Below are 25,440 nucleotides of genomic sequence, written 5' to 3'. Positions count from 1 at the left end.
GGTGACATTTTGGCTCTAATTTTGCCATTTCCATGCCTCGAACTTTTTCGAACTCCTCCTTGGGATTTGGTTGTATAAGCTTCATCTTTGGTCAGTGTAAACTACACACCTGGGCCATGTTAAATTGCGGAGCTTTTGAGTTTTCGTGATACGGTGAGGCCGTGGCACCACGGCGAATTTTGATGACTCGCCATGAAAATCTTATTGCCTCTCATTCTGTCATACATTGTCCGATCTGGACCAAAGTGAACACATATGATAAGGCTCCAGCCCTGAACATATTTCAACTGCCATATTTGACATCAGGGACAGCGCCACCTAGTGGCAACAGGAAATGTCATGTTTTACACTTTGGGGTACAGTATTGTGATGGGTGACATCTGCAGCCTCAAATTTCTCCAGAAAAGCCTTAAGGAGTTGGTCTTGGGTTACAGTGAAAACTGTGACTTTTCGCGAAAGGGTGTGACCCCAGCGGCATGGCGAACTTTGATGTCACGCCATGAAGAAACAAATTAGTATAACTCAATAAAATCCACTCTGATCAGTACCAGACTTTACAGGCATGATGTCAGTCCCGCCCTGAACAGATTGACGTGCCCATTGTCAGTAATACGCAGAGCGCCACCTAGTGGCAACAGGAAATGTCATGTCTTTCATTTTGTCGTACTGATTTTCACAGGTTCATCGTGGCCACCTCAAAAGCGGTGAATATCACCATCAGTTGCTCATGATGCTTCGGTGCGAAAATTGTGACTTTAAACTGAACGGCGCACCCTGGTGACAACGTGGTTCACCGTGAACAATGAAGTGACGTTTGAGGGGCTTGAAAAGTTTAAAAAGTCTTGAAATTTGGCCCACACCTCCAATGGGACGAAGGCTTTGTTGTTATGTGATCACCTTCCTTGAATAGCGCAAAATGGCTCCACAGCGCCCCCTACAAACTTTCAAAATCATCAGCCCCTGCTCTGTGTTTTATGTATGAGTCTGAAATCTGGGAAGCTTATAGGAGAGATCAAGATGTACAAAAAAGTCTCTTGGAGCAAAATCCCAAATCCAACAGGAAGTCAGCCATTTTAAAATGAATGTGTAATTTTGGCGACATTTTCCCCTCTTTTCAGGCACCGTTCTTTGACGAACTCCTCCAAGAGATTTCATCAGATTGATGCGGTTTCCTGTGTGTGGAATCTAAAGACCTTTGTGATGTTAAATTGCGAAGCTTTTTACGTTCAAGGAAACAGGGTGGTCATGGCGGCATGTGGAGTTTCAATCACTCGCCAAAAAGCAGTAATCTGCTGTCACTCGAAAACACAATGTCCAATCTCTCCCAAAGGTCGTAGGCATGATTAGACTCGAGCTCGGATATGTTTGTTATGCCATTTGTACATAATGGTTACACCGCCACCTAGTGGGACGACTATAATCCTGGTTGAATAAGATGAAATGTTAGCTGGTGGTTAAATGCATGAAATCCATCAATGTCACATCAGATCGGACGTGCTGGTTTTAGGTGTTGGCCGTGGCTCGACGCGCCGGGGGTGCGAGGGCCCTCATAACGCTGCTTGCAGCTTTAATTCTGGTTGGATCTTTGAAAACTTTTTATGGCACAATTTGTGGGTTTAATGTTAGATTTTCAAATGTAATCCACACATTTTCAAAAGGGTTGAGGTCGGAGCTTTGGGAAGGTCATTCCGGAAGGTTAATGTTAGTCTGCTTTATCTATTCCAAAAGTAGTGTTGATGTTTAGGATCATTGTCCCCATTGAAACAATAAAATAGTATCCAAGTTTCAGATGTTTAACTGTTTTTTTGAGCGAAAGTTGAAGAATTTGGAAATTATCCCCCTTCGTCATATCATCAACTTTGTGATGAAACCACTTCAGCTAAACAGCCCCAGAGCATAATACTACCACCACCATGCATGAAGGTTGTTGCAGTTATTGCCTATTAAATTTGAAAGCCTCATCTTTATTCCTCTAAACATACTTTTTGTTATTGTGGCCAAATAGCTCAATCTTTGTCTCATATTTTTCTCCAGAAGCCATTTGACTTGTCCATGTGGGCAGCTGCAAATTTCAATCTGAATGCTACCCCAGAAATTACGATTAAGCCCGTCTGCTTCAAGGTTCAACATGTTGAGTATTCAGAGATGCTCTTCTGCATACCTTGGTTACAACAAGCGGTTATTTGAAATAATATTGGCTTCCTATCATCTCAAAGCAGTCTGACCTTTCTTCTTTGACCTCCAGCATCAACAAGTCATCGTCACCTTATTACTGTATATATTCTTTTATTTCTGACTTCTCTCACAACACTGTACAGATGGTTGGGGGACGTGATAGACCAGCGTTTCTGAAATACTCAAACCAGTCCATCTGGTACCAACAACCACGCCATGTTCAGAATCTCTTAAATCATCCTCCTTCTTCATTCTGATACTCAGTTTTAACGTCAGCTGGTCATCTTGACCATGTCTGTATGTCTAAATGCACTGAGCATCTGCCATGTGATTGATTTATTTGATATTGGCCTTAACAAGCTATTAAAAAGGTGTACCTAACAAAGTGGCCAGTGTGAACTGTGGGTTCCTTATTTGTCTGAATATTGCCTAATCTAAAGTGAAAAGCAGAGAAAAGAGGAAATCCCATGCACACACTAGCTGTATTTGTGAGTAGTAGAGTGCCTGCTTGTGTGAGACATTTCTGATAATTTCCACAATACCCACTTGTGCTGAAGTGTGGGTTTATTATACAGTATTCTGGCACTTTTCCAGACTGTGACACACTACCTGTAGGCTCACACACTTAAGTGTTCACCACAGTTGCGGGTACTGGAATAGACCCAGTACTGAGGAGGTGTTTCAGAGCATCAGTACGGATATGAGGCAGAGGGAAAAACTGTACTGACAGGCAAAAAGACCATGACTAGTTCTTGCATCATTAGCCAAAGACAAAAGTAGTTGGCTTACCAATGGAAATGCTTCTACTTACAGCAAGTCGACTGTTTTAAGCTGTAAAATCTAATTCTTCAAAATATTTTCAACCAATTTAAATAAAACATCTTCAGTTTTCACTTTGATTACATTTATTTTTCTGACTTAACTGTGGAAGTTTTTGTTAACACAAATGAAAACTTATATGTGAGCAAACAAAGCAATGCCTACTTATTTATTTTCCTTCCTTTTTCAATTTGCCCTTCACCCTATCCCTTCATCTTCCTCTGTCACACCAATGATCTGTATGTCCTTCACTACATCTATCAATCCTCTCTGTGGTCTTCTTCTTTTCCTCCTGTCTAGCAGCTCCATATTCAACATCCATTGCCCGGTATATTTATTATCCCTCCACTGCACATGTCCAAACCATCTCAGTCGTGTCTCTCTAACTTTGTACCCATTTCTAACTGTGTCCATCCTGGTCACTCACTGCTAGCTCCACTTCGTGTCTTTTTCTCAGTGTTACTGTCTAAAAAACCATACAGCAGGTCTCACTATCATCTTGTAAGCCTTCGCTCTCACTCTTTCTGCTATCCTTCTGCCACCCCTCATACCCTTTTTCAACATTAAGCTATCACCTTTGTTCTAGAAAAATCATTATCAGTACACTTCTCCATTCCTCAGGGATCCTGTCACTCAAGACTGTGTTAAAAAAGTCCACTCACTTTTTTCCTAACATCTCCATACTTCCATGGGTTTTTCATCTATACCAATCACCCTTCCTTTTTTTTATCTGCTTTTTATCCACTTCTACATTAATTAACCTAAAGCATGCCAAATCTTCCATATTTCTACATAGTTATATGTATTTGTGTAATTTGCCATGACAAAAATAACAAACCATTGCTGTTTTTAGCTTCTTAATTCATTAACTTGGCTTTTTTTATTATTATTATTATTTATCCCACTTTAATTCCGTCAGGTAAAGTGGGACTAATCTTCATATGTTTCTGGCTAAAATTATAGATAAGATTTAACATATTTTAACGCACTAGCAGCAAGAACGTTTTTCAACCAATTAAAAAAAATTATATTAAATTTTGTTGTGCAGTTTTATTTTGTTAGTTTGTTAAGCATGAAATCTGAGCACTCACTATAAGGGGCCAGTGAAAGCACATGGTAGTAAATTTTGAATTGACTTTGTTTTTTTTAAACTATCATCATTATTATTATTTTCTTAAATAATATCAGAGGTCTCAACCTTTTTGATATTAGTAAAATGTGTTTTTATACTTCCAATTCCGCCAGAGAGAAGCAAAGCACGTCTCTTCTGGGTACTCTGAGGAAGCAAAGAAGAAGAAGAACTTCCGCAAGTCACGGAAAGATTACCTAGGGGTGTTAGCTGCTAGCTCAAAGCTAGGTTAGCACTGTATGCATATGTGCAGTCTGTTCTCTAAATGTTGCCATGATTTAAGACCAAACTCCCCTCTCCGACTAACGACATCTCGGTAGGTAGAACATATACGTTTATTGTTAGGCATTTACTCCTTTTCTGGTCGGTTTCTAATGGCTGAAACACCTATTAATGTTAGTAAACTCGGTTAGCATGAATGTTTACAGAGCTAGTGTAGCTTACTAGTGGGTTACGTTAGCTGCTGTTAGGAAAGATAGTTTCTTAGCTAATTTCTGCAAATTTGGCGTTTGTTTAACGACCTTTTCTCTCTCACTCGCTTTTTATGTTATGGTTGCTATCATGGACATTGTGGTTTGGTGGCATCACCCTGATAGTGGTAACATTCCCGTTATCTAGCTTCGAGTCATTGGCAGCAAATGCATTGAAATCGGCATATAAACTAGTGATTTTTGCCAATCACGCGACAGAAGACTGGTTTTTAAACGGATGCCTAGTGTGCTTCGTGTTGTCTGAACACTTCCTGGAGTTGCCATTGATCCGAAACCTGTGTTTACAGCGGCTGGTTAACGAAGAGGTGTCAGACATGTATACCTCTGGGAAATACAGCTCGCGGGGCCCTGCTCTCATCCCTCGGATGAAAACCAAGCACCGCATCTACTACATCACCCTGTTTTCTGTGGTGCTGCTTGGACTAATCGCCACAGGGATGTTTCAGTTTTGGCCGCACTCCATTGAGTCCACAGCTGATTGGACCCTCGACAAGCGCAGTGTTCACGACGCACCTCTGATCAGACTTCCCGTCTCCAGTCCCATACCTGAGAGGGGTGACCTGAGCTGTCGCATGCACACCTGCTTTGATGTATACAGGTGTGGCTACAACCCTAAGAATAGAATCAAGGTAATGCTACCTGGAAACACTCCCCACACACAGACACTCAATTTTCTTACGTAGAAGTCACGAACAACTGTTGAAATTGTGCTTGCAGGTTTATATCTACCCTCTGCAGAGGTTTGTAGATGAATTGGGGGTCCCCATCAGCAGCACCGGCCTGTCTCGAGAATACAATGATCTGCTTAGTGCCATCTCTGACAGTGACTTTTACACAGACGATGTTACAAGAGCTTGCCTTTTCATTCCATCTATTGATGTACTAAATCAGAACTCCCTCCGTATAAGAGAGACAGCCCAGGCTCTGGCAATGTTACCCAGGTACTCGGTTTTTATTTTAATTCAGATCCTCAAAAAAAGTCTGAAACGCCTCCTGGTAATTACTTTGAAATATTGTCTAAATTTACATTACTGCAGTTTCAGTGGTGATCAGGACACCAAAACTCCACGTGTGGAATAACAAATCAAAATTGATTAAAAAAAAATGTTTAAATTGCTGACTTTCCCCAAAATTAAGGTCTCAAAAATCCCCTTCCCTCCCAAAGTTATACTTTGTACTGCTGTAAAATACTATAATAGATTTAATTTCAGCCTTATTTCATCACAATAGGTCTCTGTTGTGATGCCTCTGATTTTAAACATGTATTGGAGTTGAACTGTTTTGGTAGTTTTTAATCTGTAAAAGATTCACATATTGTCTCTTAAATATGCGCAATATTCTGTTTAACCAGTATTTTTTGATACCAAATAATACATTGATAAATTTTGAACTTCTTAAAACTACTAAATGGTAACAGCTTAAAGTCAAATAAGGCTTTTCTTTTTAAAATGAGCAGTTATTTATTCAGGTAATTAGAAAAACTTCAGTCAGTTTTCCATTGTTCAAATAATCTTCAAAGTGAGAAGTTGTTACAGCTCTGATCTTGATGATGATGTTTTGTTAGATGGGACAAAGGGATGAATCATCTGCTTTTCAACATGTTACCTGGAGGCCCTCCTGACTACAACACTGCCTTGGATGTGCCCAGAGACAGGTAAATGGAACACATCTTAACATAATTACTTTGCTGTGATTGAAGTCACTGAGAAATAAAAAAAAAAAAACATGATTTGAATTTACAGCATCGTAGTATTGTATGTTTAACTAATGCAATGGATAGGGATGGGTATTGATACGATTTTCACGATTCAGATTCCATTTTCGATTCTGTTTAACGATTCGATTTTTTATCGATTCTCTTATCGATTCTTTTTTAAAAAGGAGAACAGCGAATAGCTTAGAACTTTGTTTTATATCTTCTCTTTGAACAAGACAGAAATTTAGGAGTAACATGGCCTTACAAACCTAACAGTGAGATCTTAAGCGATCCACAGCCTACGGCTCTTCAATGGGGTGTCACAGGGTCCCCAGGAAAAAAAATTGTAAATGTAAAATAATAAAATAAATATTCTTCTGTAGCAATAACAAAGTATAACATAAATTATTCAGTAGCAATTACACAAGAATATCCTGTAATGTCCCTGCCTACAATTAAACACATTCTCTTACCAAACATCGGGGGCATCTGCTGTGGCAAATGGGTGCAAGCCTTTGACCACAAACTTAGTCACTGCTCGGTGACATTCGTCTATCCTGGCCTGAAAGGAGACGCTACCGGTGGACTGCAGCAAGAACTGCCAGCATCTGAGCCAGACTCTCTCTCTCATCATGGTCACCTAAATGCACAGTAATGGCAGGTTTTGTAATAAGGCAGATCGCGCAAACAAAATATGCACTGTTAGTTGATTATTTACCTGCCGCATTAACGGGAGAGGACGTGCAAACGTTAATGCTGCTGCTGGGTTGAGATTCACGAGTCCGGAGCGGAATTAAAAACACGACATTCATTTAAGGTCATCGTGTGTTTTGTGAGCAAATGCTTTTGCATATTCGTAGTGTTTCCTCCCTTAAATGAAATATCTACTTTGCAAGTATTGCAAGTTGCCCTGTTGTCATCCGTTCTCGTAAAGTATAATCAAACTTTTGAGCGTTTGAGCCGCTTAGGCGCCGTGTTTCCTGCCAGGTAAATGACGCTCCGCAATGTGGTGACGTCATTCGGGGCGACTGGAATCAATAAGGGAATCGTTTGCAAAAATGGCAAACAATTCCAAGGAATTGAAACAGTGCGAACCGGTTCTCGATACCCATCCCTAGCAATGGAACTGATTATATTAAAGCATAGGTGTCAAACTCTGGCCCGCGGGCCAAATTTGGCCCGCAGCCTACTTACATTTGGCCCGCGAAGCCATACCAAATTACTATCAGAGCTGTAATTTGTATTATACAGCTATATATTAGCTGTATAATACAGCTAATATATATATTAGCTGTATTATACAGCTAATATATATATATATTGTTTAGTATTAAGCTTTGCTTGTTTCATATTCAGTTTTTCAGCAAAACGTGTTTGAGTCCATAAGAAAAGATTCATTGTTATATCTGGAGGAATAAATATATTTCAATAAATATTAACGTTAGCCCGCGACTTTGTTCCAGTTTTGAATTTTGGCCCACTGTGTATTTGAGTTTGACACCCCTGCCTTAAAGGGTCTGGAAAACATGTTCTCTCTTACCTGCTTATAAGTAGATCTTTCATCTGCATCAAAATATCACTCTTAACAATTTGTGAATGACTGCAGTTTTGATAAATACTTGTTTGAACTTTGATAATTTCTGCACAAAAACTGATTAACATTGTTTTCTAGTTGAATGCATTTTTACCTCCAAGCAGGAGGCTGTTGGACAACATAAAAGCTTATTTATCATATTTCTAGACAGCTTTTAAGCTGTACCAGTACAACCTCAGCTGATGAGGATTAATTAATGGAATTAATGAACAAAGACTATGGAAGTCTCAAAGCTTTGATCTAAATATGAGCATCTCGTTTACTATTATCAGTCATTAAGGTGACTGAGTGAGAGTGATTGTTAAGGATGCAAGAGGTTGGGTTTATTACCACGTTTGAGACACTGAACACTATCTTAGCTGTAAGGAATTTCCTGTGCTCATCCACAGTGTATTTGGCATGGAGCCTCATCAGAACCAGGTGTGCATGTCAGCATGGTTTCACTTTATAGAAAAGTGAAACCACGAACTTAGTACAGAATCCATATCATTGGGAACTGTTTAAGAATATAACCACAAGCAAATCGGCATTGCTGTTAACAAAATGTAAATTTGAATGAGTGAATTTGTGTTGAGCGTGTTAAGGTTCCTCTTTTCTGGAAACATTGCTACAACCCAGATCTGTTTGTTTCAGAGCATTGCTGGCTGGAGGTGGTTTTTCTACATGGACCTACAGACAAGGTTATGATGTGAGCATTCCAGTTTATAGCCCCCTTTCTGCAGATGTTGACCTGCCTGAGAGACAACCTGGGTAAACACATGTCACACATTGACTAAATTAAAATCATTTCCTAATTTATCTTCTCTAATAACTGGTTTCCATATCTTCTGACTCCACCCAGGCCTCGGCACTACTTTATTCTTTCTTCACAAACTGCTATTCACCGAGAGTACAGAGCTGAACTGGAGCGATTGAAGGAAGAAAATGGAGAAGCCCTCCTTCTTCTGGACAAGTGTAGCAACCTCTCTCAGGGTGCTGCCTCTGCACGAAAACGATGCTACAAAGGGCAGGTGTACGACTACCCACAGATCCTGCAGGTGGGAAACATAACAATCTGCACTCAAAGAGTCATATTTTTCTCGTTAAGTGCACTCATTTAAAATCTATTTAATTTATTCATGTTCAGAATGCAGTTAAAGTTTTTTCCTTGTAATTAATAGTTTGTTCCCAACATTTCTCTGCAGGAGTCGTCATTCTGTGTGGTCTTGAGGGGGGCACGTTTGGGTCAGGCTGCCCTCAGTGATGTGCTACAGGCTGGCTGTGTTCCCGTCATTCTGGCTGACTCCTACATTCTGCCGTTCTCTGAAGTACTTGACTGGAAAAGGTCTGCCTACTAGGGCTGGGTATCGTCACTGATTTCTAGAATCGATTCAATTCCGATTCACAAGGTCCCGAATCGATTCGATTTAATTCGATTTAATTCGATTCGATTCGATTCGATTTAAATCTGGGAAATTTTGACAGTCAGAAATATTATAATTCAGATCAGTACATTTACATATTTTTGTATCAATAAAAAGGAAGCTGACACTCGCAAGACTTTATCAAAGGTGTGAGCATCACAGCAGATGCTTTTGTGTCAAAGTAGCTGAAGATAAAACACAGAAAAACATGAAGGTGATTTTCCTGGCCTGGGATTTTATAAAAATATTCTGCAGTACATCAAAAACGAAAGAAAACCATTAATCAACATATGAACATTACCTCTGAAGTTACAGCGGTTTTATTAGAGACACGGTTAAGCGTTTTGCATTTTGAATAATTTTAAAAAGTTTAAATTTATTCAGTATTGAACAGCAGAAATGAGGTTTTCTTTTCGGAAGAATGTAAAAGGGAAAAAAACAGCGGCTGACAGCGCTGTAAACAACAGTAGACTTGTGTAACAAGCAAGCGAATAATGACGAAAGCGAAACTGTTCTTGAAGTACAGAGAGAGGGAGAGAGAGAGAGCTGTGCATCGCGGTGGAAGCAAAACAGTAAAAGTCAGAGTGAATTCATGACGATGTTTATGTGAAGCGTTTGGATCTTCTTCTGCTGCTGGTTCGGTCAATATTGTTTGGAGAGAGATCAAACTAACAGCTTTAGAATCGGCTCATAAAGGGCGTGAACACAAAGCGCCGACCCGCCGACAGATCAGAGTCAGCGAGCTGTCGGCTTTCAGCCCCGACCGTGAGAAAGGCGACATCTCACTGATTCTGATCCGCGGGTCGCGCTGTGTGTTTAAGTCTATGTGCAGAATCCGTGTACCTGCTCTCATTTACTGTCTTAACTGTTTGGTGGTTCTTGAAATTTTGTGAGATGTCACCAGAGATTCTGGCATTTTGGGCAAAATAAATTTATATTAAAAAAATCGATTCAGGATTTTAATGAATCGATTTTACGTTATCCAAGCCAGAATCGATTTTAATCGATGAATCGATTATAAAAACCCACCCCTACTGCCTACATCTTAATACAGTGGAAAAATAAATCGTTTGAAAGCCTGTCATATTTAATGCAATTGTTTCTGCACAGGGCATCTGTTGTTATTCCTGAGGAGAAGCTGTCAGAGATGTACACAATCCTGAAGAGTATCCCTCACCGACAGGTTGAAGAAATGCAGAGACAGGTACAAGACAGTGTTTAACATCTCTCAGCAAACTTCTGCAAAACTAAAGAACATTTGGTTGCAGTTTATATTTGGTTTGCACCATACATTTAGATGTCAATCAGATATCCACCATGTCGGATTGACATGCTAGTCGCTGGGTTTTACAGCACTTGCATGTCATGTCTGAGATGAACCTGGTCCTTAACCAGCCGGCCAACCAATCAAGCCCTTGAAAACCAAAACAAATTTTATGTCATGTGCAAAAGACAGAAATTTGGCTGGTAGTCTTCCTTTTTGTGAGTTTCCTTCTTTGCTTAGGCTAGATTTTTAAAAGGCTCTCTGAGGACTTTATGTTGATTCTAGCTTGATTGAAATGGACAGAGACGGCTCATTCGCTTTCCATTTGCTATGTGCATTGAGCCACAATAAACAAAAGTAAAAGCAGCCACGAGAGAGGTGCACCAGTTCAGCTGCTCCTCATTCACTTGTATCAACCCAAGTCCATTTACCAATTATACTGGCCAAACAGGCGTTTTAGGCCAAGGGCTCAAAGATGGGGTTGGTGTTGGATTACGCCAGATATACTCTAAAACATGGTTTGCTTGTCAGGTTGCTAGGTTTTTCTCAGGGGTGTGGTACTATGCTGTGGACATCTCACAGCTACCATGGAAGCATCTGATATTTTTTATTCACTGGTCACAGAAGTACTCTTTTGCCTTCTCTGATGGTGTACAGATGGATCAAACTGATCACCACTTGAGGTTTTTTTTTCTGATACATTTCTCTTACCAAATTCTTTTTTATCGTGATTTAGATCATTTATCAGACTGAAAGAAGTCATTTTAAGACAGAATTTTACTTTAATGTTCAGGAAAAATGCTAGATAAAGCATGTTTCTAATATCCTTCTGTTTGTATTTAAGTGCACCATGGTACATTCCCATGTTAAAAAAACAACAACTAAAAACACAAACCTTATTTATCAGAATGGGAACATCATAGTTTTGAGATGTATTAGCATTCACAGCCACAGTGGCTAAGTGCCAAAATTAACAAGGATGTGAACTTTTATTATAGGTCACTGGGGCACTTTTGCTTAATGTACGATTATCCAGATTATTCCCAAATAAGAGTACTGGACATTGTTCTACATAAACCATAGAGTAAAGTTCATGCTGATTTTTTTTTTTAAAGCACATGTATAACAGAGCTTGAAAGGGACCTGTTGCGCTGATTTCCAGCTCCATACTTTTATTGTGAGCTCTACTGCAGTTCAAAATAAGTTCATGTACCCTAAACTGGGCTTTGTTGCAGCCCTTCAGTTAATCTGCTATCCAGACATATTAGTTCCTCTCCCTTTAGGATCACCCTGATTTTAATCCTACTTCCTTCTGATTGGTCCCTCCTCCCAAACAGGAAGAAAAGCAGATGAGTGAGATTTCTGAAGTGACAGCCAGAGATATGAAGGATGTCCTCGCTTGTTGACATCATACAAAGCTAAAAGTTAACTAAAACTTGGTCTGACAACAAGCAACCAGTTTGAAGTTAGAAAGGTTCATAGGTTAATTAAACATACACTGACCTCGATATGTGGAACTTAGGTGCTGTTTAATATAAACTTTCATTGTTGTAAAGGGAAAACTCAGTGGGTCCATTTAAACTTTTGAGATAATGTATTTTGTTAGATCTGCCAGCAGAGGGCTCAGCAACCCTTGATTTCAGAGTGTGTAAATCTTAGGTGGCGTGATTTGTAGTAATTGTCATATTGCGTGGGGTGGGGTTTCCAAACAAGAAAGGAAATCGGGAAAGAGGGAGATTTGATGAGAAAACAAATCGGACTAAGATAAGCTACTTTTGTTTATACTGTTAATACTGTTGAGCCTCTATTAGTAGCCAGCGGACTTGGTTGAAGCTGCAGAACTCATTTTCAAATTTGAGATGATGTAATTGCATCAAATTAGGTCACATTTAAAAAGGCCACATACTAAACAGCTGTGAGATGTTAACAGTGCTCAATTGAGGCCACTCCAGAGCCAGTGTTTGTGTATTTACTCCCGTTGTTTTCTTTGGGTCATACCCTCAAAATAGGACACATAGATCAAATAAATCAATTCTGTCATTAAATTAGAATACATAAGAGAGATGGAGGGAGTTACTGCCAGTGAGTTTAAGTTAAACTTACTCCTCATCTTTTCCTTAGACTGTTTCTAGTTTGCTGACCCTGCCTATTGTCCCAACTTGCAATAGTCTCACTGTATAGGTATTCCTGTAGTCTTCTTCTTACATGCAAGCCTTCATTCAGAACTGAGCAGTCAGAACAATGACAGTGGCTTCACTGGCTTTTTTTGGTCATTTATTTGTTGCCCATTAAATTTAGTAGCAGGTTGTTAATTTTACCAATTGAGTTGCAAATTTAATCTCAGCTGAGGTGCTCCAACAGATTCCTGTTTTCTTTCCTAAACACAAACCCAGGAGTTATATAAACTTCGCAGTTTAAGGTTAAATAAAACATGAAAACACAGGTTAAACAAAGGAAAATGGGAATCACCGCATTGTGTGCTTCTTTGTTACACTACAAAATGTTTTGGAGCCACACAAACCTGCTGATAAAACTGGAATGGAAAGGTTTTCCCGGTAAGCGTGATTTGAACAGACTTCAGGTTTCACTGCTGTTTTTGATTATATCAAAAATTGATTATATCAAAAACAGTAATGACTGCCTATGTCTGTACACAACTCAGTGACTGCCAATTCTGGTTTACAGGTTAATTCATGTGTCAGGCACTTGAGAGCTACAGCTGATTTAAACAAAGCCATGCAGAATACCGTCAGCTTAACTGTTATTGTGCACTGCTTTGACATTTTAATGATTATAAACAACAAAAAAGCAGGAGCTGCTGGGGAGTATTTTAAACCAGCCATTACATCAGATTACTGTTACATCATACATGAATTATTTTTCACCATTTGCAGCGGCCTCATAGTTAAAATTTACATTACACCAGTATTTTTAAAAAAAATGATTGGAGAAGTAATTTTTGTTCAGCTTATGGATTATTTGGTTGGACGTATTTGTACTGCTGTACTTTTTGTTTTAAGCAGTAGAACCAACAGGGACCAAGTATAGACTATAGACTTGCTGCACGGTTACTGCTCCAGTTGGAAGACGTAGAAAGGGTTTCTCTTCTCTCTTGCAATGATGTCTGTTCTTCCCTGCTCATAAAAATTCCTCCAGGCGCTGGGAGAGGGTGGAGGGGAGGGGAATGGGCCCTCAGGCCAGCACAGTTTGCTTTTTGCCTCCTCCCGGTCGGAAAAGAAACTTTCATCACTGGCTGATTTATGGACCGTTGGGATTCCCCCTTGAGATTAGAAAGTCTTTTTGGATTCTCCTCAGCTCCTCTGTAAAAATATAGTCTCTTTTTGTTGTTCTACATCTCCAATCTTTCATCTCATGACATCGACATTGGCGATTTAGGGAAATGTCTCATGGTTATGTGTTAACAAGCTCTTTGTTTAACATAGAGCATCCACAAAATGCAGTAATGCTCATGGACGCATCCATTAGGAGGGCAGACTCTAAGATATTTACATCCTTCACCCCAAAACTATCAGTAATTCAGATTGGGTGGAGTCATATAAGTGTAACATGGCACTGTCCCTTGAAGTTTCATAACAGTCGGATCTTGAAGCAATTTTCATGATTATAGAAATTTAACACATAGATGACTTCCATGCTTCCAATATTGACAAAAACACAAAAACTATGTGAAGTCAATGGTGAATGAGAGCACTTGGAGATTCCAGAGTCCGTTGCTGTAGCATTAAGATATGGGTTAAGAGTTCACTTATCATAAAGTCAAAGCAGAGATGTGTTGAAGGAAAACAGACGCAGTCAAAAGAGATTTCATTGGGCTTCAAAAGAAGAGTCGTTGAAGGACAAAGACGTTGGAGAGGGCTGCAAAATTGTCTTCAAAGATGTGGGCCAGGGAATATCTGGATTTTATAGTTATGACAACACTCTGGTGTTATAACTGCTCCACTCTGTAGGTTAATATGAGAATAAAAAAAATTTTTTGGAGGACATAATATCATTTCATGTGGCCAGTGAAATAACATATTTATCTTAAAGTTAGTAGTTCTAGATTTACAGTTCTGCTGTGAAAATATATATTTTTTTTATATGCACTGATTTATCTTATATCTATTTGCAGCATTTTTTTAAATAATATTTACGTAAGATATGTTGCTAAAGTTAAATGCACTGGTTCTTGGATAGTGCTTTTCTGTTCTAGTTGAGCATTCAGAATGCTTTCTCATTCACCTCCTCATAAAAGCACGTCTTTATTACATCTGAGTGCGTTCTATCAAACATTAATTTTCCAATGAAAGCATCGGCGAACATCTTGGGTTTAGTATCTTGTCCAAGGATACTTTGGAATGTAGACTGGATCATCCAGGGATCAAGCCATTGACCTTCTGTTTAGTAGATGACCTGCTCTACCTCCTGAGCTACATGAGACGAAAGAATATACGTAACACTGAATGTGAATGCACTGACCCTAGGCATGTCGTGTTTTTACTCTGGCTTGCCTGTTTCCAGTTTTAAGTAGTTTTGTGTCATTTGTCTACAGGCACGCTGGTTCTGGGAGGCCTACTTCAGCTCCATGAAGGCTATTGGCTTGACAACTCTCCAGATCATCAACGATCGCATCTACCCATATGCTGCGCGTACTTATGAGCAGTGGAACAATCCACCTGTGGTGGTATGTAACTGTCTACACTTGACATTGACATGCATATTGCAAATGTTTGTAACTTTTAGTCACCAAACAGGATATTTAATGTTCTATTATTATCTTTTAGTTTTGTGCTGTTGCTTTTTTTTTTTTTTTTTTTTTTTCATTTCTTTTGCAGCAAACATCTGTATAACCTATAAAGTCCTTGGCTATTATGTGCTGAGCTGCTCAGTTGTATTCCTAGAAGTTTTTTTTTTTTGTTGTTGTTGAAGACATCTGAGTGACACTCGTCCAAAATAGAGCTTTGGCTGTACACACGCTCACAGTACCACATAAGCTTTCCCACTCTCCTGTGCCTTATAAATCAAAGCCTCTTTAGTAGAGTGACAGTAGATGCCTTCCCTCTTTCTGAAATACCACAGATGCAGCGCTTCACAGTTTGGTATACACCCAGATAGCTTTGAGGGAGCCAGTTTGTGTCAGCAGTTCTGCGCTCAGAGGATGCCTCCATTGTGGTGAAAACTAAGTTCCCGTACGCCTGAGTCATTGTGTTTGTAGCGAGAACGCTGGATGTGAAAGAATGGTCTCTGTGTGTGTGCATGTGTGTGCTTAGCATCCCTGTGGTTATAAGAGTTTGTGGCTGCCGACATCTTGGCTGGGGCGACCATCTCTCAGGAGTTGTTAATCAGCTCGGTCTGATCTAGAGTCTCCTCCATCCTCCGCCTGTGGTGTAGAGGCGTGTGCATGTCAGCTTGTGTGTAGATGCATAATAATGGCCTTGGATCTGTCAGATGTCTACAAGTACCACATTTTAAGTAGATCCACTAAAATGCCAAGATTAGAGGTGGCACTTGCAATCAGGATGCGTGGATGTAAACAGTCAACACTTTGAGGGGGGTTTTTGGTGGGGGGGACTCCCTTTCCAGTTCTGCTTAAGTCCGTATAGTATTTCAGGATGAACTGGTTATCCAGCTGTTCACTCTCAACCACGACTTCACTCTAAACCAGCTCGCTTCACAAAACAGCTTCACTTGACATTTGCCTCTTGTGTCAAAATGTTTCGTATTAACATTTAAGCCACCAGTCCATCCCATCAGAATTACTCTGGTCTCAAAGTTTGTCCCAACCCAGAGGGTGTTGACGGTGTCACAGGACAGGTCTTTAGATTAACCTGCCTGAAATGGGAGATAAAGTGTTGTCTGTATGAATTCTGTGAATGGATGGTGAGGAGAACTTGCACACAGCACTAAATACATCAGGCAGACATTTTCCCCCTCTCCTCCCCTAGTCTTTTGGTGGTAATTGAAAGCACATTGCCCAGGACTGCTGGTGCCTTTGGAGAGGGGGTTTCAGAATAAGGGACAAGCTGCTTTTTGTTTGGGATTTGTAGGAAGGGGGCATACTTGTAAGGTTTTTACATTACAAGAACTGAGGCATCTCAGACTTTATAATTTGCCACAGTTTAGGTTTTTGTGGTGATTGGGACCTGGGCATAGGAAAGTCTTTTTCTTGTTTTTTCTTAAAGTTAGAGTACAATCTTTGAGTATTTGGGCATTACTTCTTTAAAAAAAAGTTAAATATGAAAGAAAAGAACTGCTATGAGGTCAAAGTGCTGACTTTGAACGACATACTGAAGGCTGTGTGTGAAATGTCATTGAATAGTATTTTATATGCTAAAGTAAGGTTTTGTTTTTTATAAGTTAACTGAGTAGTACATGAAGTGCATGCTATTCTTGGGAGAAAGTTTAAGTATCTGGTCACCGGTCAATACACCATCTTAAATATCCCACAGTAGAGCAGGGCGATATGACCAAAAATATTTATCATGATATACATTTGAAAATTTGCAATAACGATATAACTGGTGATATAATTGACACTAGACAAAATACTTTACATGCTCTACCAAAAATACTGCTTTGTTGTGTATCTGATGGATGAAAGCTAAACCAGTTCCACACCACTGAAGTTGCAGCATTTTTACAAACCAGTTCTGATTCATCAGTTTCATTCAACGATCCGCTTTCACCCTTCTCATTCTCCATCACGGCCATGTGCGTATGTAAACAAAGGCACTGCGCATGCACGTTTTACCCAAATTCTATCGCGATATTTCCTTTTCTTATTGTTGCCCAACATTATACCGGTATTACCGTGAATGGTATGATATGACCCAGCCCTAACCCACAGTGTAATGCAGTACATGGCAACACAGCTCGATGACAATGAGGACACTAAGATCTAATACTAACAATGCTTTAGTTAAAAACTGACATGAATGCACGAAGTAGTGCCTCAGAAGGATTCCTAGGACTTTTTAAATGGTTGAACCAGTGTGTAAATAATCAACAAGTCCATCACATGTGTATAAAGAGAAGTTAAATATTTAAAAATACAGTTTTGGGCCCATCAGAAAATGATTAAATTCCTTGGATGAGAAAAAAATGCTACAAGTAACTCAAGTAATGACATGCTAACAGAAGTTGTGTAGCAGTTCTCAGATGTCCTGATGTCTAAGATTAGAGAATAACCACCTAAGCAGTTCAAACAACCAAATAAAATTCTTCTTCTTAGTTTAAATGTTTAGTATAAAAGCAAAATGACTCCTACCACTATTTGATGGTTGATATTCGAGCTGTGGCTTTCTTTTATCGAATCTTTTCTGTTTGACAAATGACTAAACTGCTCTCAGTGTCTTTTAGTCTGTTTTCATGCAACTGTGCTGCCTATATGTGTTAGTTTAATTGTTTCCCCCTCTTTTTATTTGACAATGTGACAACGACCACAGTGAAGTTTCCACTTGCCAGTAAAGTGCTTTTTTTTTTCTTTTTTTTTTCTAATTGTGATGGAGTGAGTGATGTTGTGTAAAAGGCAGTGGCCGTGTCTCTGTTGACAGACTTGTGTTGATGCTGTGGAAGCAGCCACATAATCACACTGTGGCCACCTGGGACCAGAGAAGAAACGGGGTTTATATGTACTTCAAACAGACCACAGATTTACTGTGTTAGATGCGCTCTCTTTGCTGTGCTCAAACACAGTGGAACTTTTTTTGGAGCTTTTGATGAAGTTTATCAAGGGTGCCCTGAAGGTCTTATATTCTTATATTTGGCAGTAGCGCACGCTTGTTAAGTGGAAGATATGGTTTGGTTTTATTTCCCCTATAAAAACACCCTTTAGAAACAACTTGTTTTTTGAGACTGGTTTCAGTAAGTTCAAAAGGAGCATAGATTTAAATGATAATCCCACTCCATGTATTGTATTTGTACTTTTAGAAATAGTTTTAAGCAGTTTACTGAGGACTGCATTCTGTTCTTATTTACTTTGTGCACACCATCACAATTTCTTTTGGAGGTGAGTTTGTTTTTTTTAATCTAACTAACGGATTTACATCCAGGATTACGTTCCACACTGACTTTAGATGGCCGCTACTCGCAACTGGGAAATTCTTTTCATTTTTATGACTGTTCCATCCCATCCCGTCCTCCCTGTCCAGCCCACTTTCTCCTACATTTTCCTACCTTAGTCTCACTTGTCACAATAGCATCACAAGATTAGTAGGCACGAGAGGTTGGACACCTGTCTCAATTTCCAACTCCTTTCTTGTCCTTCTGTGCTACTGCTTCTGTAGGGTTTACTTGGCACTGTCACTGGAAGCTTTTGGCTTTAAATACTCAGCCTCTGCTAGGCCCTTTGACACACTGTTGGACGATTCTTGCTCCATTATAAAAAGTGACCTCACTCACCACTAAAGCCCTGTTATTGGGCATTCAATCATGGAAACCATGACAGACTGGTTTGACACAGAATTCATGAGACTAGCGCTACAGTGGCTTTGCTTGGAAAGGACAAAAAGAGTGAATGATAAAGAATTGAAAAAGATGCTCCAGGCATTAAAAGCTTATGTCTTTCTTTGTCGCCTTTCTTGTACAGAAGTGGTCCAGTGTAAACAGCCCCCTGTTCTTACCACTCATCCCACCGAGGGCTCCTGGATTCACAGCAGTGGTGCTAACCTACGATCGTGTTGAGAGTCTTTTCCGGGTCATCACGGAAATCTCCAAGGTGCCTAGCTTAGCTAAACTGCTGGTGGTGTGGAATAACCAGAACAAGAGTCCTCCTGAGGGTGAGTGGAAAACATTCAAGGTCATGAAACTTTTCAGAAGCCTATACCCACTTTGAAGTTTACTGGGTCAAACCAAACTAGCTAGGTAATGGAAGCAATCTTGTAGAAGAGACTGTGATTGGTATTCTTGTTAAATTTTGTGTTCAATTGAGAGGGGTTTCTGATATTTACTTCTGCCCTAAATTACCAGTCACAACCACAACAGCCCTCAACTGCACTTCTATTGTGATACCATATTCTTGCTTCCTGCTTTTCAACCAGTTTCACCCAGCGACAGCCAGCAGTCACTCACCAACTGGTCAGGACCAGTCTGCAATCACAGGATATTATTGATTGGTCTCTTGGCCTGTGTGCCTGAGCAATAAATGTCTTCTGTACAACAGATAAATGATAATGGAGAGAGCAGCCAAAACTCATCTCCCCACAAACGGTTTCATGCTCTCTGGTTGCACAGAGGGTTTTTAAATAAATAAATAAAAAAAGTAGAGCGGACTGGCAAAACACTGCCCCTAAAAAGAGAAGTGTATTAATGATATGCAGATCACCTAGCTACTAATTTACTGATTGCTCAGCGCTCCAGTCACAGTCACACGTAGAGTAAATAAATGTGTTGGTGCTAATAAAAAAAGAACCTGTTATTAGGATTTGGTTGGTACCAACTAACTCTGTTTAACTTTTTCTGCTTTTCTCTCAGGCTATTTATCATCATTAGTTCTTTACAGATTTTTGATAGTGAGGTCTTATTAGTGGTTATTTATGGCACGGTGCCCTATAATTATTTACCCTTATTAGGCAGTTAAGTATAAAATGGTTAGGTCCTTATCCCACCGACACCTTAATTCAGATGAAGGTGTTTTATTCCGAGAATTAAGTCTGTCTTTCTGCTGTAAGAGTTGGCTAATGTACTCAAGTAGTGAATGGCTTTGAAGTGCTGTTAGTTGCCTTTTCATTAGAGGCATCAGCGGCGCCTGGTTTGATGGAGCCTTTGTGTCCTATTAGACTTAACAAGGGGCCATTGATGGGTCAGACGTAGGGGCACAACCCACTATGAAGGCAAATTTCTTCCCCATTCACACCTAGCCTAGATTTGATGTGTTAATGGCTTACTGTTTTTGCTCCACCCTTTTTTTTTTTTTAAATTTTGGGTTTTTTTTAATACACAATCCAGCATTACATCTATTTTTAGCAGTAATTTGTTTTATAGCAAATAATCTTTTGACTTTTATTGTCTTGTTTATAAGCCTGGAGGAAAAAAAACAGAAAAAAAACTGATGACAGATCCAAAGAGAGTGTGAAAAAAGAAACTCAGGGCATTAAACTCAGCTTATTTTTGACAATAGCTTTTGACAGGAGACCTCAGACTTGGTTAGGAGGACCTGGAGCTCCTCTCATGGGCTTCCAAGCCTCAGTTACTCCATTAATGGGGGAACACATTCTGTGTGATCTGTCTGTGCCATAGTCCGTGCCATGGACACTGCCCAAGATCTTTGAAATGCTCCCCTGTTGGTCTGCCTCCTGAAGAATCGTAGTGTGGTTAGATTTGCATGTGCTTGAGGTTAGTATAGCGATATGAGTCAGTGAGGGAAGTTAAGCTCCCACAGCGCTATTTTTCCACTGCCAGCAAAGATTTCAAAACCTCTTTCAGGGGTAAATGATATCTTCACACACTGATTTTTTTCTAATCATTTTCAACCCCTAAATGTCTTCCACATACATCTCATTTTTATTTGCAGTCATTTAATTTGATTATTCAGTGACACCAAATATAGCCAACTCATTATCACATAACGTGAACTCAGCAATGTTTGTCTTTAAAAGTACAATTTTGGAATTTTTCTTTCTGTTTAAAAAAAATAAAATAAAAATGTTTTGTTTTTTCACCATTGATAGAAACTCTTTGGCCGAAGATCAGCGTCCCACTCAAAGTCGTGCGAACCAAAGAGAACAAACTGAGCAACCGTTTCTTCCCCTATGACGAGATCGAGACCGAAGCTGTGCTAGCGATCGATGATGACATCATCATGCTAACATCTGATGAACTGCAGTTTGGCTACGAGGTGAGGAAAAACAAAAGAAGAATTTAACCTTGGCCATACTTTCCAGTCATCTCCCTGATGGCAGGTATTGCAGGGAACCACTTCAAGTTGATCCCAGAGTTTAAAGTCATTGAGTGAGATTACAGTGTTTATTCTCTAGTGGTTGGGGATTTGACGGCCTGTTTAATGTGTTTGATGTGTGATGAACAATAACAGGTCTGGAGCTGATGCTTTCCATACTCACATACCTGTCCAGCTCTTTTTAGCCATGCACACTCACCTGAATCCATTTAAAAACCATTTAATAAAATTATGCTCAGTTAAAGGGTAATTACGCTGAATTACAGGCCGTATAGAGGAGGAGTTTCACTGTTGGTGACTCTGCTTATAGAGGGAGGTCAGATTGACTGCTGGTGTTGAGCCAGCAGCCTGTTGAAATATTCAGCTTGTCATGAATCAGTTTCTTTCTGAAAGCGTTCTCTTTGTTTTCCAAGTTTTTGACTTTGAGTAATTGTTTTTGGAAAAGCATCAGACACGGATGTAAGATTAAAACTTCAATTTGAAATTTGTTCTGAATATTTCATTTTTTAATGCAAGTCCTTAATTCTTATCTCTGTTCGCGTTAGCTGAGTGTTAGACGATCTGTCTTCTCTTCTGCTCTTTCCAGGTTTGGAGGGAGTTTCCAGACAGGCTGGTGGGCTACCCCGGGCGGCTGCACCTCTGGGACCATGAAATGGGAAAGTGGAAGTATGAGTCGGAGTGGACCAATGAGGTCTCCATGGTTCTAACTGGAGCTGCCTTCTACCACAAGGTGATCTGAGACAGGTTGCTTGAAAACAAGTTGAGCTTTAATTTGCCGTTTTTATACATGTCGCGTTTGTTTTCGTTGGAAAAATGAGCCCATGTTTCAGCATGTTTAAGACTTCACAAGAAGTATGTAACAGTTCAGCAAAAGTTGGGGTAATTTCTGTGGGAAGATGATAAAGCATAGACTTTGGGTCGCAAGTCAATTTTGGAATTTGTGCCCTCGTGGTCCCAGCATTGCTATGTTTTTGTATTGCTGCAACTATTTTCTACACTAGCAATTTGTCAGTGAAAATGTGTGAAGCTCATCTTAGATTAGACCACAGCATCAGTAGTGCATTGATGTAAACGAAGTATTGAAGGTACTGATGGTACTTTTGCTTCACAGTAATGCAAAAAGCTATGTGCATTGAGTTTAAAGGAAATTAGAAAAACAATAGTTCTCCTTACATGATGCTGGTTCACTATGTTAAACTGTCCGCTCTTTTCTTTCTTTTCAGTACTTCAACTATTTGTACACATACAAGATGCCGGGAGACATCAAGAACTGGGTGGATGCTCACATGAACTGTGAAGATATTGCCATGAATTTCCTGGTGGCCAACATCACTGGCAAAGCCCCCATAAAGGTATGTTCATGGCTCTGTCTGGTCTGGGTGTTAAAAGTTTGCGTGGGGAGTCTGTAGCCTGACACAGCAGACCAGCATCTCTGGGTCTGATCAGCTCTCACCCTTCAACATCACAGCCTCTCCCCCTCCCCATCACCCCAACTCTGTCCAGGTGCAGGGGCCCTGAGCTAAAGCCCGACCTTAACCTCCCTTATCTGGGAGTCACTCACTGACACTCCCCCTCCCAGTGTGTTTTTCTAAGCTCACTAGGGCTTATGCACACTCTGCACACTTTCTTACACCTGCACCTCTGGTCCTACCTCCCATAACATCTCCAACAGGTTCCTTAACTTACCCTCTTTGACCAAGAATATCTGTCTTCCCCTTCCTTCTACACACGTACATTCAAATGTTCACATGTTCATGACAAAAGTCAAGGGAAGGAAATGTCCTGCCGATAAGAATTAAAAAGTAATTCTTCACACTGTCTGCAACAAAAGTTCTCTTTGGATGTCAAAGACTTGCTTCATTTGACCAAACTGCTCCTGTTTAGGATGCTGAGCCTTAACAAACCCTGAAGTGAGCAAATATCACTGGTGTGACTGTAACTGTGCTTCTGTTTAGGTGACTCCAAGGAAGAAGTTCAAGTGCCCTGAATGTACTGCCATAGATGGACTGTCGCTGGATCAGACACACATGGTGGAGAGGTATTTGTTTTCCAAATGATCAACAAAAGAGCAGCTGAAATTCCCTCAGATCATTTTAGTTTGGTGCAATTTCAGAACATCAGTAGTAGAGTGTGTTTATTGCACTGTTTGTTTTCTAACAGTCTAAAAAAAACCAAGAAAATAATTTTGTACAAAGACTAAAAATAAGTGAAAAAGTAGCCAATGTCCAAAAACAAACATTATAAAAACCTTCATGTAGCAATTGCATAAAATGTCAAAATAATGTAAGTGACCTTAATGTACCCAATCTCAGTATTGAGTCTATTAAGGGTCAGATGCTATATGAATGGTTTTATCATGCTTGTTGATAAAATGTCTCCCGCTCTGTAGATCTGAGTGCATCAACAAGTTTGCCTCAGTTTTCGGGACGATGCCTCTGAAAGTGGTGGAACATCGCGCAGACCCGGTGCTCTATAAAGATGACTTCCCAGAGAAGCTGAAGAGCTTCCCCAACATCGGCAGCCTCTGACCAGCCAGCAGAGGATGTTTGGACCCCATCACAGCCTCAGCACTCAAACACGCATAACCAACACTGTTTTCTGACTGAAGCGGGATGTGCTCATGTCCCCTCTCAGTTCAAGTGATTTTTGTTTTTACCTTGAATTTAATGACATCAGGTTTATATTTTAAATCAGAGTTAAACCAAAATCTGAGGTGGCTGTGAAGTAGTCTGACGTTTGACGGACAAGGCCGACTGACTCCAGGTTTTTGGTCCCTCACTGTTACCGTTTTGGAGCTGGTTGCTTTGGGCTCCAGCTACTCTCGATTCAGTGTATACAGTGTATATATTTGTATTTTGCAGCAGTGCTGTATAATTTATGATTCTCCAACACAAACTTTCTCTTCTATGTTTTTCCTTCTTTCCAAAAAGCTGACATCGGACATTATTCTTAAAACTGTACAACACAGAAAGAGTAATAAATGTTAAAGTTAACACGATAAATATCAAAACGATTCAAGGACACATCCGTGTACACTTTATTCATGATGTACAGTGCTTTATGCAGTCAGAGCGGACCTTGGGAAAAAGCTGGCACCGTAAATCTAAGATTTAGAGTGAGTAGGCGATTTGGAAAAAGGCATGTCGAGCTACTGGAGCATTTCACTGCAACTGTAATTTTATACCGCCTGAGCGAGCCTTTCTTTGTATTTATGCGTAGAAATGTAAGAAAACTGTGATGCTTATTAAAGCATCTACTAAGTCAGTTCATGAATTGTCTATGAACACTACATTAGAATAGAAGACTGGTTGACAAATCCACATTTTTCAAAACAGACATAAACGGTTTGTTTGTTTTTCCTGTTTTGTTTTTTTTAATCTAACCTATTGTGTATGTTTCACTTTTTGACCTTTTTTGTCACTAATTTCTCCAGTTGCATCATTAAGGCAGCAAATCTGAGAGCAGTGCGGTCTTTTAAGATGGTTTTGTTTGTTTGTTTTAAATTTCCCTTTCCCGTTGTTTTCATATTTTTTCGACTGGGGTTTATGCATTTAACTGTATATATGTGACTTTGTAATACAAATAAAACCCTGCACAACCATGTACCACAGTTTTGTTTTTTATTTTCCTCGATGTTCAAGAGAGGTGGGAAAGAAGATGAGGAAAGACACTTTCCTCTTTAACGTCTGCCTCGCGCTGTAATCTGTGACTGTCCAGATCAGCCCCTCCGTGACACGGCCGATCCACTGTTCCCTCCAGGCTGTCACCTGTTGTTAATATAGCTGCCTAATCCACCCTGTTCAATGTCAGCGGTTCAAAAGGGTGCAGTTCGTATTTTTGTCAGCTTCAATTAGTGTGATAGTCTTGTGGGTTGCGCGATCTCATTTCAGCACTCTTGTCCCTTCAAAGGACCTGAAACGCACGGGGATTTCACAATGTGACTACAGGGATGACACAATATTTTGGCACGGTGGT

At 39.9% G+C, this 25,440-nt stretch overlaps 1 protein-coding gene across 1 annotated transcript; it reads left to right on the top strand.

Moving 5' to 3' along the window:
• Positions 1–4,270: 4,270 nt before the first annotated feature.
• On the top strand, positions 4,271–25,070 carry ext2 (exostosin glycosyltransferase 2). The gene is made up of 15 exons (XM_082531819.1): positions 4,271–4,439; positions 4,902–5,243; positions 5,332–5,555; positions 6,179–6,268; positions 8,538–8,654; positions 8,746–8,941; positions 9,089–9,228; positions 10,418–10,511; positions 15,124–15,255; positions 19,159–19,348; positions 21,239–21,405; positions 22,052–22,195; positions 22,689–22,817; positions 23,421–23,503; positions 23,855–25,070. Exons 2-15 carry the CDS (start codon positions 4,929–4,931, stop codon positions 23,991–23,993), a joined length of 2,160 nt encoding a protein of 719 aa, XP_082387945.1. The 5' UTR covers positions 4,271–4,439; positions 4,902–4,928; the 3' UTR covers positions 23,994–25,070.
• Positions 25,071–25,440: the final 370 nt, after the last annotated feature.

The sequence above is a fragment of the Aulonocara stuartgranti genome (genome assembly GCF_965226115.1).
Source record: "Aulonocara stuartgranti genome assembly, chromosome: 1".
NCBI classification, from domain to species: domain Eukaryota; kingdom Metazoa; phylum Chordata; class Actinopteri; order Cichliformes; family Cichlidae; genus Aulonocara; species Aulonocara stuartgranti.
This window is presented reverse-complemented; position numbering and strand designations above follow the sequence as displayed.

Excerpts from the sequence above, each read along its gene's own strand:
- ext2 (XM_082531819.1), top strand. The coding sequence starts at position 4,929 with ATGTATACCTCTGGGAAATACAGCTCGCGGGGCCCTGCTCTCATCCCT. Across the intron at positions 19,349-21,238 it reads GAACAAGAGTCCTCCTGAGG|AAACTCTTTGGCCGAAGATC; the intron begins GTGAGTGGAAAA and ends CACCATTGATAG. Across the intron at positions 22,818-23,420 it reads CTGGCAAAGCCCCCATAAAG|GTGACTCCAAGGAAGAAGTT; the intron begins GTATGTTCATGG and ends GCTTCTGTTTAG.